This window comes from Pogona vitticeps, chromosome 11, assembly GCF_051106095.1.
Source record: "Pogona vitticeps strain Pit_001003342236 chromosome 11, PviZW2.1, whole genome shotgun sequence".
Classification (NCBI taxonomy): Eukaryota; Metazoa; Chordata; class Lepidosauria; order Squamata; family Agamidae; genus Pogona; species Pogona vitticeps.
In genome coordinates, this window is record NC_135793.1 from 4062617 (window position 1) to 4079042 (window position 16426).

The following is a 16426-nucleotide window of genomic DNA, read 5'->3' on the forward strand; positions in this document are numbered from 1 at the left end:
TCAAGAAAAATCTCTGAGGGGAAATAAAAGAACTCTCAGAACAAAATGGAAGAAAATGTATTGAAATACAGGAAAATAGTTTAAAATGTTGAGAAACGGAGCTCAGGGGAAGATTAAGGACCTTCTCCTGGTCTAGGTTAAGAGGAGTAAAACAAGAGGCTTCCTCAGAGGAAAGGATACTGTACTGTTTAAATTTCCCACAATGCAATGAATACCCTTCACTTCAAGAGAATTCAGTTTAACTGAAGGCCATTCAAATGAAGAGTGTGGTTGGAAACCAAAATGGCCGCTCTCCGAGGCAACTGCCTCATGGCACCATCATGCAAGTTGAGGGAATGGGGTTACCACAGCACCATCAGCCCCGTCTAATTTAAGCCCCAAATTTAAGCATTCTTGGAAGTGCAAGCACTGACACATACTGTAATAGTAACCTCAGCCAGTAGAGAACTGCATTTCAAAATATTTGAAACATTAAAAAATACATAATACACTAAAACCAAGCAATATGTGAAGAATAAAGTAGTAAGGAATAAAGAAACCCCCACGGTTTATGCTGTTCTTTCTTGTGCAAAAATACAGCATGTTTCCTTGAAGACTTAGAACTGCAGAGCCAGAAAAGACCCTATGGATTACAGAGTCCAGCCCCTGTCAAGGAGGCAGAGTGGGGAATCGAACTCGCAACCTCTGCTTTTACTGCCAGATACCTAACTCACTGACCTATTCACTGGGCTTCCTTAGAGAACTGGAAATCGGGATTATAGAATCTAGCCTTCATGGAGAAATTATCTCGCCAGATCTGGAATCTAATAAACCAACAAGCATATGATTTTGTTTTGGTAACGGATATCTGTTTATCAATTATGCAATCAGTTATAAAAATACATACAGCCCCCCCTCCTGATTCCAATGCTTCACTTTCGAACGATATTTATGATTAAGACTTAAACCAGCCTTCAGCAGCTTCCTTTTCATTTTATTCATCCTGGACCATTCACTTCAATACCTTTCAAAAGTTGTCTTAATTTTTTAGTTCTCAACTCTATTGTATTACATGTTTTAGTATGGTTTATTGTTAATTTTTTAAGCAGATTTAATTTTAAAAATGCTCCTTGCAGGTGAAAGTGTTCTGACATAAACTATTCCATAATATTTTTGCATTGTGTTTTGGAAAAGGGCACAAACTTGGCACTTAAGCTTCTATTTTAGAACAATTTCTCTTAAAATACTCATTTCTAAATATTTTGTTCTTTGCTTTGCTCTGGTTTGGCCTTGCTTGTTGTTTCCTATCGAAGTCAGTATCAGAAAGTCAATGCAAAATAAAAATCTTAAGTCTACACAGTACTTCAGTTGAAATCTGATTTTAAAATGCAGAGGAAAGAAAACCAGAGGCGCCATCAAAATTAACACCTGGGCAACAGAGCAGAAAAACACCCAGTGGTCATGATCTTCTCTACCACAGAAAGATGTCATGTATTCCTATTTTAATAATATAAAGACTGCTGTCAGCCTGTTTAAAAAAATTAAGAAATGTAACTTCTTTGGAGGATAAGCAGCCTGGCCTGTTGAGGTGTAATTTATCTAATCATTTAAGCTGGGGGGTGATTTTCTCTGCACAAAATGTCTTGTTTCTAGCTCTCACCGTTGTGGTAAAAAAAAAAAGCATTTCTATATGAAAGACAATGCGGGGATGACACATCCCCCCCAATCCAACAGCCAGACCAGCAGAATGAATGCAAATGTACCCCATCTTGTTATTTAAATGGCGATATCTTCCTTTTTGGGGGCAAAATGTGTTTCTCACTGAAACAGGCTTGGAGCATTTGCCATTTCAGTTAGAGGACTACTACAATGTTGTTGTTTTAAACTTTTAAATATTGCCCTTTTAGTGATGTAAGCCACCTGGGTCTCAATGTAAAAAACATTTGAAATCAATAAACACATGCATAATGGAGAGCTGAAAGCAGTTTCTTGAGGGGGAGAAATCTCAAGAATGGCAGTTGGTCATTATGAATGTTGCCAGTGCCTCAGCATGTGTGTGTTTTTAAAATATTTATGTATCTCTAGAGGGCAAATAAATAAATAAATAAATATAAATAAAAATGTCACATTTAGCCCAACATTGTTTATAAATAAATAAACAAGGAAACAAATGTGTCATGTTTCTTCCAACATTGTTAACATGTCTGGTTGAGTGAAAGCAAGCCAAAAAATAAACAGAGGACAATTAAAATAAAAATTATAAAAGAGTAGTAGAGAGTACCAGAAACAAAACTGCTAGTATCACAGAGCCATGAACATAAAGCCATCATGGGCATTATCAGGAGTCAAGAAAAATCTCTGAGAGGAAGTAAAAGAACTCTCAGAACTAAATGGAAGAAAATGTATTAAAATACTGGAAATTAGTTTAAAATGCTGAGAAATGGAGCTCAGGGGAAGATTAAGGACCTTCCCCTGGTCTAGGTTAAGAGGAGTAAAACATGAAGCTTCTTTTCCCTCAGAGGAAAGAAGACTGTTTAAATTTCCCACAATGCAATGAATACCCTTCACTTCAAGAGAATTCAGTTTAACTGAAGGCCATTCAAATGAAGAGTGCGGTTGGAAATCAAAATGGCCGCTCTCTGAGGCAACTGCCTTCATGGCACCCTCATGGAGGTTGAGGGAAGGGGGGGTTACTCCAACTTCAGCAGCCCCATCTAATTTAAGGCCCAAATTTAAGCATTCTTGGAAGTGCAAGCACCAACACATAATAGTAACCGGAGCCAGTGGAGGATTGCATTTTAAAATATTTGAAACTAAAAAAACTACATAATACACTAAGACCAACCAATATGTGAAGAAGTAAATCAGTAAGAAATTAAAAAAAAAAGCCCTCACTGCTTATGCTGGTCTTTCTTGTGCAAAAATATAGCAGGTTTACTTGAAGTCTTAGAAGTGCAGAGCCAGAAAGGACCCTATGGATCATCAAGCCCTGCAAAGGAGGCACAGCGGGGGAATCGAACTTGCAACCACTGGTTCTGCAGCCAAAACCACTGAGCTACCTAGCAGTTCTTTCAGCTAGTGCCTATATTAGGAGAAGGGCTTTACTCTTCCCTTGACCTCTGTCTCTCAACATTTTAAACTATTTCCCACTATTGCAATCTATATTCTCCCAAGATATTTCTTGACTCTTGATAATGCCCATGATGGCTTTCCAGAGCTTGTGGGCTATGCTGGGCATGGCTGATGGACACTGCAGGCCAACACCATCTGCAAATTTTTTGACAACCCCTGGACCAGGTGAGGTTCCATGAAATCTAAATGTGGTGGAGAAGTTTGGTCGGCTTTATTACTCAACATTCCCGCTAGATGGCAACCATGCTATGAACATCTGCACTTAGCAACAAGAATTATCATGATCCATTCCTGCCTTGGCTCTGTTTTCTTAGATCGTTTAAGAAACCATTTTGAGCTGTGTTTATGAACCTTACCTATGAAAGCCCCCTAGCTAGACCACCGGTATTCAAAGTATGCAAAATATTATATATAATAAATACTTGATGCAGCTGGTCTCCATCTCAATCAAGTCCCTACTGAATATGGGTGTATGGGGCTCATAACCCCTTCCCTACCATGTTATCCCAACAGGGATCAGATCCTCCATGCTTTGGGGCGGGGGGAAGCTTCCATAGATACAAACAGACATTTTTATTCCAAGACAAATTGAATTAAATAGGGCCCTCCAATTTGGATTGAATCCATCTTAATCCAGATCAGGTCTGACACACACACAAACACACACACAGGTGTCGTGATAAGTTTGGAGACATAAGGGCATTCCTCGTGGCAGTCCACATGGAGAGTCCAAAAATGGCAGGCGGCTGGGTTGATTCACCGCAATAAACCAGTTCTGGAAATGCTGCCCATTCGGGACTAGGAGCAGGTCCTTTGTACAACTAACAGCTCTTAACTGCCTATTCAAGAACAAGTTGTCCTCACACAGTTGCATTATAGCATAGGTCACCCACAGCACTTTGTCCCCGGGATCCTTCATTTCTCTTCAGTTTCTGTGATGACTGCAGTTAAGCTCAGAGGGAACAGGGAACTCAGAGAAGGGTGGCAGATGAAGTCACGGTTCACGTTTTCAAAAAAGGCACCTTACTGAAACTACAGATCCTAGAATATCCCAATAAACATAAGCCTTGGCCATGCTGGCTGGGTGTTCTAGGATCTGTACAAGCCCACCCTCCAGAGTTCCCTGTCTCTGATCTGACTGATCCAATTTGTTCCTGCTTCTCCTTAATGCCAGATGGAAATAGAAAATACCAAACTTAAAGGAAGTTCTTAATAGGCCCCTTTCTTCTCTTCTCCCATAACCTCCCCCACAGAGATTTGGGGCCTTTGTTTTCTACATTTCAAGTCCAAGCAACTGGGAAATAAGATTGCAGGGTGGAGAGAAACGGTGGGAAGGGAAAGGATTTAAGAATCGACAAAGCTTCTTCTCTTGCCCTCTCTTGTCAATGGTGCCGGGATTTCTCCACCTTCCACCCCCTTGCAAACGGCTCTTGCCCCTCGACGCCTTTAGGGCTTGCAAAGCGTCCCTGCAACCCTACATCTTGACGAGTTCCAACTTTGGGATGCCTCAATAGCAGATAAATCTGCCCACCGCATTGCCCAGAAAAGTTGGTCCAGTGAAATTAAAAGGAAAGCAAAACCAGAGTAGAAACCTCCTTGGTCTTACTCAAACGGTTGCTCTCGTAAGGAGAGTGGTGAGGGTGTTAAAAACAAAACAAAAAACCAAAAACAAAGGCACGAGACGGGTGCTGGCAGAACTATGCCTCTCGGAGTTAGTCATGCCTTTCTTCTGCCTTCTACATTTCTCATATTTTGGTGTCTCGAATGCTCTTGAGAAAGGTGAGCCAAGGCGTTTTGCCGCCTGGGGCAGACCAGCAAACTGTGGCCCCCAGAACCAAGTCGAGTGGATCAAGCTTCCCAACCCATTTCAGCACATGATACAGAAGATCTCACCTCTTCTCATCTTGGACAGCAAAAAAAAAGAGGGGGTGTCTTGTTTTGTGTTTCCATCCATGAACCATGGCTTTCTATCAATGTTTGCACCTCTGCAAAGCTCCAGGTTCTCTTGAGCCTGCTGACATCAATCTAGAGGTGGGGGCTGCTGTTTTGGAAACATCAATAGTGGCACTCAGGACCGAGGGCCAGAACTAGAAGGAATGATGTTTCTGTCCCCCCCCTCCCCAACTCTCTGATCCTTAACTGAGCAGGATTCTGTTTGCTCACAGCACAGGGGAAGTCAAAATCAAACATGTATAGTTTCCCCCCTAAAGATTCAGCTGCCACTTGGATTCCATACATGGAGGAACCAAAATGTTTTAGCCCCTAGCCTGTCTCTGTTGACCACCACCTTGACATAATGTTTTTTTCTCCCCTGCTAACCCCAGTAGGGGAGAACAATCTGATATAGTCAATATTTCCCCAAGCCCAATATATTTATGGTGACAGCAAGAGAAGCTCGGTCTGAATTGGCCATCCAATCAGCTGTAATCAACAAGGGTCTGGAGGATTTTGTTTTCTAGAGGGGAGAGGGAGGGCAAAGCTACTTAGTGGTATATCGACATAATTCATGTACACAGCCTGCCTGCCTCTTTACATTAAAATAATAAAGAGCTAAGATTCAGGGGGAGACCCATCACTTCTTGCTCCAGACAGAAGCTAAGGAACCAGTGGTGTCAACAGAGGAGGCGCCATGACTGAGAACGACTCCAGATGCTGTGGTGAAGATGCTACAGCCCCCCTGAAATTCCAGCGATCTCCTTGAGCATCAAGCCTGTGCTGGCAAGCTCTTGAGCCCTGGTCTGGAAGCCCACTTCAGGGAGCTCTGCAATCCATAGATCTCGCGCGTCAGCACTGGCAGCGCATCCAGCGTGCGCTTACGAAAAGATGCAGGAATGCTCGACTTCAGGCCAAAATACAAGACCGGGGCAACCTCGTCTGCCAGACATTCCAGTCCAACTCTCTGTGGGGTTCTCAAGATGGCTACACCCCTTTCCCAATGACACCATGGTTGGGTGGCTTCCCAGCTTCAGCGCAGGTTCTTCCCTATTCTAAAAAAGCCTGTCCTAGGTTTTCAGTTTCAGCCATGGGAGTTTGAGCTAAAACACACTGGAATGTTCTTTGGTCCCACCCTTTCGCCTTTCGCCCCACTGAACCTTGGCAGCAAGCCTCTGAAACGTGGGCGGAAAAGGTTGTTCCCCACTCTGGCTGTCAGCCCTCTCTTCTTCTGAAGAAGAAGGAAGCTTGCAAGCCACAGTACAGATGCCCCCTGTCAGGTTGAGGGGGCGTGGCTTAGTGGTGGGACACATGCTTTCTGCATAGAAGGTTCAGTCCTCGGCATCTCCCAGTGGGTTGGGAGAACTTTGTGACCCAAATACTAAAGAACCCCCAGTATTGACGACACTGGAGTAAACAGACCAAGGGTCTGACTTAAAATAAACCAGCTTCCTTGGACCTGATTTTCTCAGACCTGATTGGAGCCAGTTGCTCTCTGGGGTGCAGAACGACATCCCACTTCCGGCCTGAACATCATCATAGCACAGGACAATAAGATTTACAGTATTTCATGCATTTATCCCTGTGCCCCAAATGGTTCTCTGCTTACAGGGTGGCACCGCTGTCTGGAAAAAAGACGGTGACCTAGAATGCGGTGTTCAGCTGATTCAGCATGCATGCACCCATGTTTTGATTTGCCCCCTCTTTCCTGCTCGGAGAGGGCACTGCACAGGTCCTCGCAGCCAACCTGTAGTCAGAGAAACCCCCGTCAGCTTTTCCCAACCCATAGTTTGCAGTGCCTTCGCCTTCCAGCATTGCGACGCGGGGCATGAGGGGCAGAAGGATGCCCGCCTGCCTCCTCCCTAGCAGAGGGGAATACAAGCCATGCATCAGCAGCTGAGCCGAGAGACAGGGATGTCTGAACATGAGGGGCATGTTCCTTTGATTTCTCAAAGGCTGCAGAAGGCTGGGGTGGGGGGGATCCACTCCCACTTCCCACCTCTGTGGGAAATCAGGCACTTTCTTTCATTAGATCTCCCAAAGTCTGTAGAGGCGGCGCATTTTGCAGAGGAGAGACAAAAGAGGCTGCCAAAATTTTCTCTTTTGGTATTCATTCCCCTTCTTCCAACTGGTAAGCCCGAGAATATTTAGTCTGTCGGAGGAGGCGGAGTTGTGGGTGTCAGAGACAGCTGGAACATGTATCGTGCACTGTTCTTCCCCTGACTTCTCTCTCCCCCCCTCCCAAATATAGCACAGTGTTGTTTTTCTTGCTGGGAGAATATTGTCGGGGTGCATTCACATTTTGCTGAATAAATGGGGCACATGGCCCCAGCATGAGCACAGAAGGGCGGGCTTCCCATGACTTGTCATCATATTTTCGGCTTTGGCTCTCGCTACCAAGGGAAGGCTTTCAGTTCTTCCGCCCCCCTGGCCTCTTTCATCACAATGAGATTTTTTTTCCTCCTCCCCTAAAGTTCATAATGAAAATGCTTTATTTGTGTGTATATATATAGGCAGCGTTCCGTGTCTAAATCACACTGGCCATGTGACCACGGAAAGATTGTCTTTGGACAAAACTCTGGCTCTATGGCTTGAAGAGCGGGATGAGCGCCGCCCCCTAGGGTCGGACACGACTGGACAAAAATTGTCAAGGGGAACCTTTACCTTTACCTATATAGGCATGTCAGAGTGTTGGGACAGATTTATTGCTTTCTCACGATCACTTCCATGCCTGCCTGGGTGTTAAGATAATCAGGGGAGATGTTTCTCTTGGTTCCACCACCTTCACAGGTGCACTTGGCAGGCACACATGGGAGGGCCTTCTCTGCCATTGCTCCCAGACTCTGGAACTCCCTCCCACTGGAGGCCAGTCTTTGCTGTCCTTCCGCAAGCAGTTGAACACCTTTCTCTTCAGTCAGGCTTTTATTTAGTGACTGGCTGTCTGATGGGATTTTTTTTAATGGATTGTTATTTCTTGCTATTTTAAATAGTGCTAGAACAGAATGACAGATAGGGAAAATTAGAGCTTTTCCTACAGCCTGGCACAAGGACACTGAGATAGGCAGACACCAAGTGGGGCTTGGAAGGAGAAAGACCCAGAGCCAGGCCTTAAACTGACTAGGCTTGCAAAGGAGGGAGATACCCAGCCAGGGCTGAAACTGACCAGACATTGAACCTAGTGATTTGGTGTTTTGATGTTCTGATGCTTAGCCTATCCTATGGACAAAAAGCCACTGTAAGAATAGAATACAAAGAATCAGAATCATTTCCCACTGGCAGAGTTGTCACACAAGGATACATTACACATGATATATGGAACCTATCAGATAAAAGGCTGGATTAGATTCTGACGAAGGAGGAAATTAAAACGGATGGATGAAACATCAATAATTTAAGACACATGGATGACACCGTATTACCAACAGAAAACCTCAATGAGATGAAACAGCTTGAGATAAAGTGTGAAGGAATACAAAAATAGGATTGCAGCTGAATAATAAGAGAAAAGTCATGACTACAGAAGAGGTACATAACTTTAATGCTGACCAAGGAGAAATTAAAATATTTTCTGTTCGTTGGTGCAATCATCAGTCAAGCTGGAGACTGCAGCCAAAACACGAGAAAAAGAGTGAAGTCTCAGAAGGGCAGGAACCAGAAAGGATCTCTGAGAGTTAGGACATGTCTTTGCAGATTAAGGTTAAGCTCATTCTGACTGTGGTGTCCCTGATTACTGTGCATGGCTGTGCAGAGTGGGCAATGAAGAAAGTTGATAAGGGAAAAAATCAGTCAATAAAAATGTGGTGTTGAAATAACTGTTGTTCCATGCCATTAAATTGCCCTCAACTTATAGCAACCCTGTGAAATGTCCTGCCCTCAACAGTTCAGGCTTGATTTCATCTAGGACCCACTTGTTGTCCACCAACACCACATTTCAAACAAATCTATTTTCTTTTCCTGTCTGCTTTCTTCACTGTCCAGCTTTCACACCCTTACATGGTGACTGTAAATACAAGAGGGTGGACAATCTTGGTGTTGATCTCCAGTGACACATCCTTACACATGATCATCTTTTCTTGTCTCTTTTATTTCCTTCAAAGACAGAGTTTTACAAATACCATTGACTGCCAGCAGAGGCAACGACATCAACAAATAAGAGGGTTCTAGAGCAAATCACATTTAAGCTGTCACTAGAAACTAAAATGTCAACACTGAAGTTGTGGTGGTGGTGTTTGTTCTGTGTTGTCAAGTCAGAGCTGACTTATAGTGGTTTTCAAGGGGAGATGTTTAAGGAGTGGCTTGAGCAATTCCGCTCCTTCTGTAACTTAGAAGAGATTTGAACCCTGTTCTCCAAAGTCCTAGTCCATCACTCTATCCACTACGCCACACTGGGAACACCAGATCATGCAATATCACGAGAAAACAATACTTACTAGAAAAGACCACAATGACAGGTAAAGTTGGAGGCAGTAGGAAAAGAAGAACGTTAAACATGAGATGAATTAACTCACTAAAGCAACCACAGCTTTCTTGAGAAGGCTGTTAATGAAAGGTCTTTCTGGGGATCCTTTGTAATGCCATCGTAAACTAGAACCGACTTGATGGCAGATAACACACCCATCCACTTCTTTCCAAATGTGCAAAAATGCATATTAGTTAGCTTATTCAAAGCATATGCAAACAGTGTCCTCGTTTTTTCTTAACACCCTTTCTTTTGGCAATGCATTTCCTTGTTTGGTGACACGCACAACCGGGTCCTTGAACACTACGGTTGTTCTCTTTTGCATTTAACTTCCCTCTCTAACCCCATCCCGCACCTGCTGCCATGCATGCAAGCTAGGGGCGCAGAAGCTGACTTTTGCTGTAGTCTGAAAAAGGGGGATTTTCATCATCTTTGCTTCGAATCCCAAAAGGGGTGATCTTGCAGATTAAAATAAAAAAAAGGAAAGGAGGTTTATCCTAGTTTTTCATCCGCAATCCAAAAAAGATGATCCAGTCCCTGGTGATGAAAAAAGAGGGCTCCAAACTGGAGTTTGCAAGTCTTTTGTCTCTGCTACAAATCAGTGGTTCCCAACCTTGGGTCTCCAGATGTTCTTGAACTACAACTCCCAGAAGCCTTCACCACTCGCTGTGCTGGCCAGGATTTCTGGGAGTTGTAGTCCAAGAACATCTGGGGACTCAAGGATGGGAACCACTGGAGGGAGGACATAGATGGGAAATGGTGCCCTGACACCTTGTTTCCCATTGGATTTGGGGCCAACATTTTGGAACTGCCATCTGCATTTCGGTTTACCAATAGCAGGTTTCTGAGCACAATGGCAACCAGTAAGTTTTACAGAGTTCTTAGAATTCTTCCTTCCTTCCTACTCCTCCAAATGTTGTTACACTTTTGCCTCATGAACTGTTCTGGAGGACTCACAAGCTTGCTTTGTTTGTAACTTTTCCATGCATTATCACATGCTGGTTTTTCTTTTCTTTCCTTTCCTCCATGTGGATATCAGGCAGCCCACTCTGAAGTTTTTTTTTTTTTTTAAAAAACTTCTCCCTTAGTCTGACTAGATTGCTCAGTGGTTTCAGAGGAGCTGGAGGTTGGGCATTGGAATCCCCCCACGGTGCCTTCCTGTGAGTAGAACCAGCCCAGGGAACCTGGGGCCAGCTGCGCCACCCCAGGGCATCCCCAGAAAGAAGGGAAGGAGAAACCACTTCTTCTGAGGATTCTCTACCTTAGAAAAGGCTGAAAAGGGGTCACCCTAAGTCGGCATTGATTTCTATAGCTTTAAAACTGCAGGGCTGGAAGAGGCCCTTTGGATCCTCTTGTCCAGCCCTTCTGAAGGAGGCACAGAGGGGAATCGGACCCCCCCCCCCAACCAGAGGCTTCAACCACAGAGCTGTCCAGCAGCTGGCAGCACATGAGTACCATTTATTCTATCCTATCTGTAGTTCGATGAAGCCCCACTGATCTTAGGGCAGCACAAAGGGCCTGGCAGGGGCTAGAGGGGGCATCAGCCCCGGTTTTTGACTTGGAGAAGGGGGGAGAGCGGGGGTCCCAGCCAAGGGGGGGCCAAAACCTTGCTGGTGGAGGGCCTGGCTTGCTCTCTCTCTTCCCCCCCCATGGTCTGCATCTCCCACCACTCGTGGGGGGGGGAAGGCGTGGAAAAGTTACCAACAGTGTTAGGGAGAGCACCGGTAGCTCCATCTCATTCCTCTTTGGAATTTACAGGCTGTAGTGGATCTTGATGGGCCGGGAAGGCGAAAGATCAGCCCCCCCAGGAGGAGGAGGAGGAGGAGGAGGGTGGCAGGGAGGGGGGGTGGCAGCATGGGCTTGTTTTGGTCCCCAGGCCCGGCCCTGGCCCGGCATCACGTGCGCCCCCCCCGTCCCTCCCTCCCCGCCGGGGCTCGCATTGTGCTCAGCGCCGCCGCCGCCGCCGCAATGTCATCGCTTCCTCCTTGAGCTGCAACGGAGGAGGCGGCGGCGGCGCCACCAGCAGCAGCAGCCCCAGCCTCCCCCCAGCCCCCTCCCGGATCGGGACCGGGACCTCGCCTGCAAAGGAGGAGGAGGAGGAGGAGGAAGGAAGGGAGGGAGGAAGGCAGGAGCCGATCGCGACGCCCCGTCCTTTTCCGCCTCCCTTGGCCAAGCGCCCGCTCAGCTGCGGAGAAGGAGGAAGAAAGGGAGGGGGAGCGGCTGGGGCTGCAAGGGTCACCCCCCCACTCCAGCCCCCCCCCGCCCGGCCAGCTCTGGAACCCCTCCATCGGTGCCTCGTCCCCCCCCATTCCCTTGCTTCGCCGCCCGCCCGCCTGGATCCTCGTGGAGTCGGCGGGCGTTCCCCGGGCTCCTTCTCCTCCTGCTGCTGCTGGTGCTCCTAGTGATAGTTGGGGGTGGGGGGCCCTCTTGCGGCGGCTTCGGGGTGGGGTGGGGGGGTCCGCCCGAAGATGAGCGCGGGGCACGTCGTCTGCACGGGCTGGCTCATCAAGTCGCCCCCCGAGAAGAAGCTCAAGAGATACGTAAGTTTCCCGGGCAATGTTTGTTTGTTTATTTTTTAAGCGGGGGGGGAACCCAATAACAATCAGAATTATTTACGCCCCAACCCTTTATTTTATTTATTTATTTATTTATTTATTTATTTGGAGAATTGTTTCTCTCGCGCGTTTGCTTGGAATCGGTCCGGGGGCGCGATCAGCCTCCGCACGCGCGCGGGGCGGTTGCGGGCGCGCCGGGTCTCTTTTCCCCCCCCCCACCCCAGTTCCAGGCCACCCCAAGCGTTTTTTTTTCTTTCGAGAATGGGGGGGGGGAGAATACAGTACGTCTTAAATGCATATAAAAGGATGCTTCCCTGCCCCCTCCCTGCACGGAGCTGCCCGAGGCGCACCCTATTCTAGAGTTTATTGTGGGGGTGGTGGTCCTGGGTGTGTGTGTGTGTGTGGTTTTTTTTAATATGCCTGACTCCCCTCCTCCGACCCTCTCCCCATTGAGTCTCCCCCCCTCCAATACCTCTTATAATTTCAGTTTTGGGTTGGCGTTGGCGCTTATGCAAGCTGTACTTGGGGGGGGGGTGTTGGGTCGGCGATGGGAGGAAAAAAAAACGCATTTTCCGTTTCAGTGGATGGGGTGGCTGCTGTGTGTTTTGTGTTCTTTTATGCAACCGGCTTTCAAACGCCTCGTGTTTTGACTTCGGGACTTGCGGAGGAACTTCTGAACAAAAACAACAACAGGAGGAGGCGACAACCCCCCCACTCCCCCCAGGGACGCGCACGGCAACGCTGGGTGTGTGTAGGGCGGGCGGGGGAGGCACCACCGGCTCTGTTGCGGGCAGTGGAGCCTCTCCCAGGTCACGCACGCCTGACCCTTGGCCAGAGCATCCTTTGGGGGGGGGGTTGCTGGGCGGGGGTCCTCCTGAGCCCTTGAGCTTGGAAAGGAGGAGGAAGTCCTTGCTTGGACCAGCAAGCCCCGGGGAGGGAAACATTTCTGCAAGAGATCACCGAGACACCACCCCCCCCAGTGGGAGATCTGCCACCCAGTGGGGGGTTCTGCCCCCTCCATGGACTCAGCTGGCCATCCTCCAGCCTTTAGGGTGTGAAAACCGCCCACCCTTTTCTAAGCCCCTGGCCTGCTCTCTCCGTTCAGGGTTTACAAGGAGTCCCGGGCAAGGAGGACTTGATGTGTGTGTGTTTGGGGGGAGGCACAGATCCACAACCCCAGTGGCAGAGAGGGCGGGAGAGGGGCCCCCCTCCCCAAATTCAGAAGCCCTCCCCAGGGTTTGAAATAAACGGTGGGATCTCAAAGGATCCAGCTGCACTGCCATAATGTTAGGTACCGGGTGGGAGAAGGAAAGCCCCCAAGCTAGAGAGGAATTACTTTTTTTGGATGACAGGGCCCCCAAATCAATCAGTCAATAAATCCAGAGTTCCTGGGTGCTGTTTCTTTGGCCTGCCTGAAACGGCAGCCGTTTTTCTGACGCCTCCCTTGGGGGCGACTCTCGCTCTGCCCCACTACCCAACTGGGCCTTCCCTCTTTGGTGACCCGCCTTCCCCCTCCTCTCCTCCGGGTTTGTCCAGTCTAGATTCAGGGAGGCTGTAAATCTGATGGGGGGGGAGGGAGAGGCAGAGATGGCTGTCTGCACAGCTACTTTCATAAGGCGTGGAGCAGGTGACCGGATTCCCCTCTCCCCCCCCCCCCCCCCAGGTTGTTGGGACTGCCGGTAGAGCAGCTCTGCTTCCCTAGCTTTGGCGGGTATAATAAATCCAAGGGGTTTCTAGGTCTAGTCACGAGCTTGGAAATGGGGGACTACAACTCCCAGTTTCCCCTAGCCACCTTGCTGCCAGCGGGGGTTCTGGGAGTTGTAGTCAAGAACTAACTTTTCCAAAGCTCAGTGTGAATCAGAAGACCTTTTATTTATTTATTTATTTATTTTGCACTTATTTCATCTTTCGCCTCCTGGACTGAATTTCCATCATCAGAAAAGAAAAAAACCAGAAGCATTCATATATATATAGTCCTGTCTTGGTGTCCCGTGAAGGACGCGTTGTGATCTGAAATCCCCTCTCTTTTTTTTTCCTGTTCCGCTCCTTCTCTGGCTTGCTTGTCCTCCCTCTTGCCCAGAGGAAGGGCCATGGCTTCTCTCCCCCCCCTCCTCTGCCTGGGAAAGGAAAGCAGAAGCATGTGTGGGGGTGGGATGGCAGAGAACGGGACCTTTCTATTTTAACCCCCTCGTGGGTTGCAACAGCAACGACCCGCGAGTCTTGTGGCTCCGTAAAGATAAGGCGGGTTCCGCAAGTATGAAAGCACTGGATAAGAATTCATCAAGAAGTTCAACTTGGCGTTCTGTGGCTCAAATAGAGACAAGGGCTTTCTGTTGTACTTGGTGGGTCCATCGGCCCCTCGAAGCAAGAGCGCCTGTGTGACCCCACAGCTGCGGTGTGTGAGCAGCCCCGGTGAAGGTGATGGCCAGTGTTTGTACTTCCTGTGTTTCAATCCCTGCTGACCTCACCGGTTAAGGTCCTCCACCCAGTCCCTTGCCCGTCCGCCCGTCCAGGCGTGTGTAGGATCATGTGCCAAATATGACAACACTCAGTTGCCTCCGATCGAGCAGCCTGCAGTCCGTGGAGCAAAAGGACAAAAAAAGAGAGAGAGGTCGTTTCTAAGATGTTTTGCTATGCTTTCTGAGCAGGTCCTTTGTCATCTCCTCAGGATTAGCTCAGGATGCCTCTGTGTTTCCTTCGGCTCCGGTTTGCCCGCTAACTTTAAATAACCGTTTCAGCCTGTCTCCAGGGAGCTGCGTATAAATAGCAGTCTGTGGCGTCTTCGGATCTTACTTCTGTTGACATCCCGTGGGCCTCTTTTGGGGTGCGAAATTCACAAACAGCCGTTGCGGGGCTGCTTTCCGGACGCAAATAGATAGGTAAAGAAAATGTGCGAAGCCTCCTCCTGGAAAAGGACGCGGGACTCTGAAGTGTTTTGTTTGGGCAAAGCACGGCAGGAGGCAAACCGGGTTTACTCAGCAGTGGGTCCTTCTTCCCTCTCATGCGTCTCACCCTCTAGTATGTGTGCACTCTTAAGGGATTGTGGCGGAGAATGTAATGCTGGGCAGAGTTACTGCTGTTGTGGACTATAACTCCCAGCATGCTTCTACTGCAGGGGATTCTGGGAGTTGTAGCCCCAAAGTGCTTTGTTTTTCACTGTGAAAAACCAGACCTTAGCTGACCTTGGATCAGGCAGATGTGGACAGAGGTGGGGAAGCACTCTGCAGGAAGTCATTGCTTAATCAGGGAGGCAGACCCAGGACATCCTGCTGCCTGAAGCCAAGGACCAGAGGGTGGCCTTGCCCTCCATATTCTGTGGACTTGAAAGGCAACTGGAAAGGCCGTTGAAATCTTTCCTCGGCTTTGTTGATGGGACAACCATCAAGCCTCCCTTACAGAGCTTGCAAACAGGAATTATTTATTTATTTCTTTATTTAATTTATACCCCGCCTATCTGGCCCACCGGACCACTCTAGGCAGCTTCCAAATATAAAATCAAATAATAAAACATAGACAAATACATAATAATCAAACAAGAACAGCAGTAAAGATAAAAAGGAAAAGTAAGAAAAAAATCAAGAGTTGGCTGGAGGGAAGGCCTGAATAAACAGCCATGTTTTTAATTGGGTTTTAAAGGTGCCCAGCGTGTGCACCTTTAACTGTGTGCTGTCAAGTCAGTCTTGATTGATGGAGAACTTTTAAGGGTTTTAGTAGGTACAGGGTACAGTACTCAGAGGTGGTTTCCTTTTCCCTGCACCCATCTTGACACAACGCTGTCCTCTCGGCGGGTTCTGCACCATCCAGCCTCTTCCTGAGAGGGCTACCCTGCTCTACCACAAAAGTTGCAACTAGGCAGGGTAACCAAAGCTGCAGGTACAGAGTTATGGCTCTGCTTCGCTTTATCATAGGGCCACACACCCTTCTTCCAGCCGGAAGAGAAGGTTGCTAAGTGGGAAAATAATCTGGGCTATTGCAATGTCATTTTCTATGGTTATTACACTGGAGAAAGTTTGTTTCAGCAGATGACACGTCTGCTGGCCTTGATCTGGCAGGCTGGAAGCTGGTGGGTCTTGCCAGGGCCCCAAGCTGCCCTCCCCCTTTTGTTCTTGCTGATTAAATAACAAACCATTCATTGAGGACACACACACACCCCGCCGCCTGTGACCATCACAAGGTGACCATCCCATTCTGCCTTATGGTTCATCTCCATGATATATCTTGGCAATCAAGTAAGTTGGGAAAGGCAGGGTTTCTTGCATAGCACTATGGTTTGTTGATATCCCATGGTTTCTAGTTAGGTTTCTCTAAATAGATTTTCAGTTAATGTCATGCTTGGAACAAAGGAGCTTAGAAATAGCATGAGAGTCGC

General features: G+C 47.6%; 1 protein-coding gene across 2 annotated transcripts in view; it reads left to right on the forward strand.

The window, feature by feature from the left end:
- Positions 1-11889: 11889 nt before the first annotated feature.
- GAB3 (GRB2 associated binding protein 3) overlaps positions 11890-16426 on the forward strand; it is a 49286-nt gene continuing 44749 nt past the window's right edge. Inside the window, exon 1 of one of the 2 annotated variants that reach the window (XR_013538805.1) lies at positions 11890-12042. Coding sequence is in view for 1 of the 2 variants with exons in the window: in XM_020784316.3 (XP_020639975.2) it covers positions 11971-12042 (72 nt within the window). In the remaining variant the exon portion in view is untranslated. The remainder of the gene's footprint in view (positions 12043-16426) is intronic. The other variant, XM_020784316.3, reaches the window with a different exon arrangement.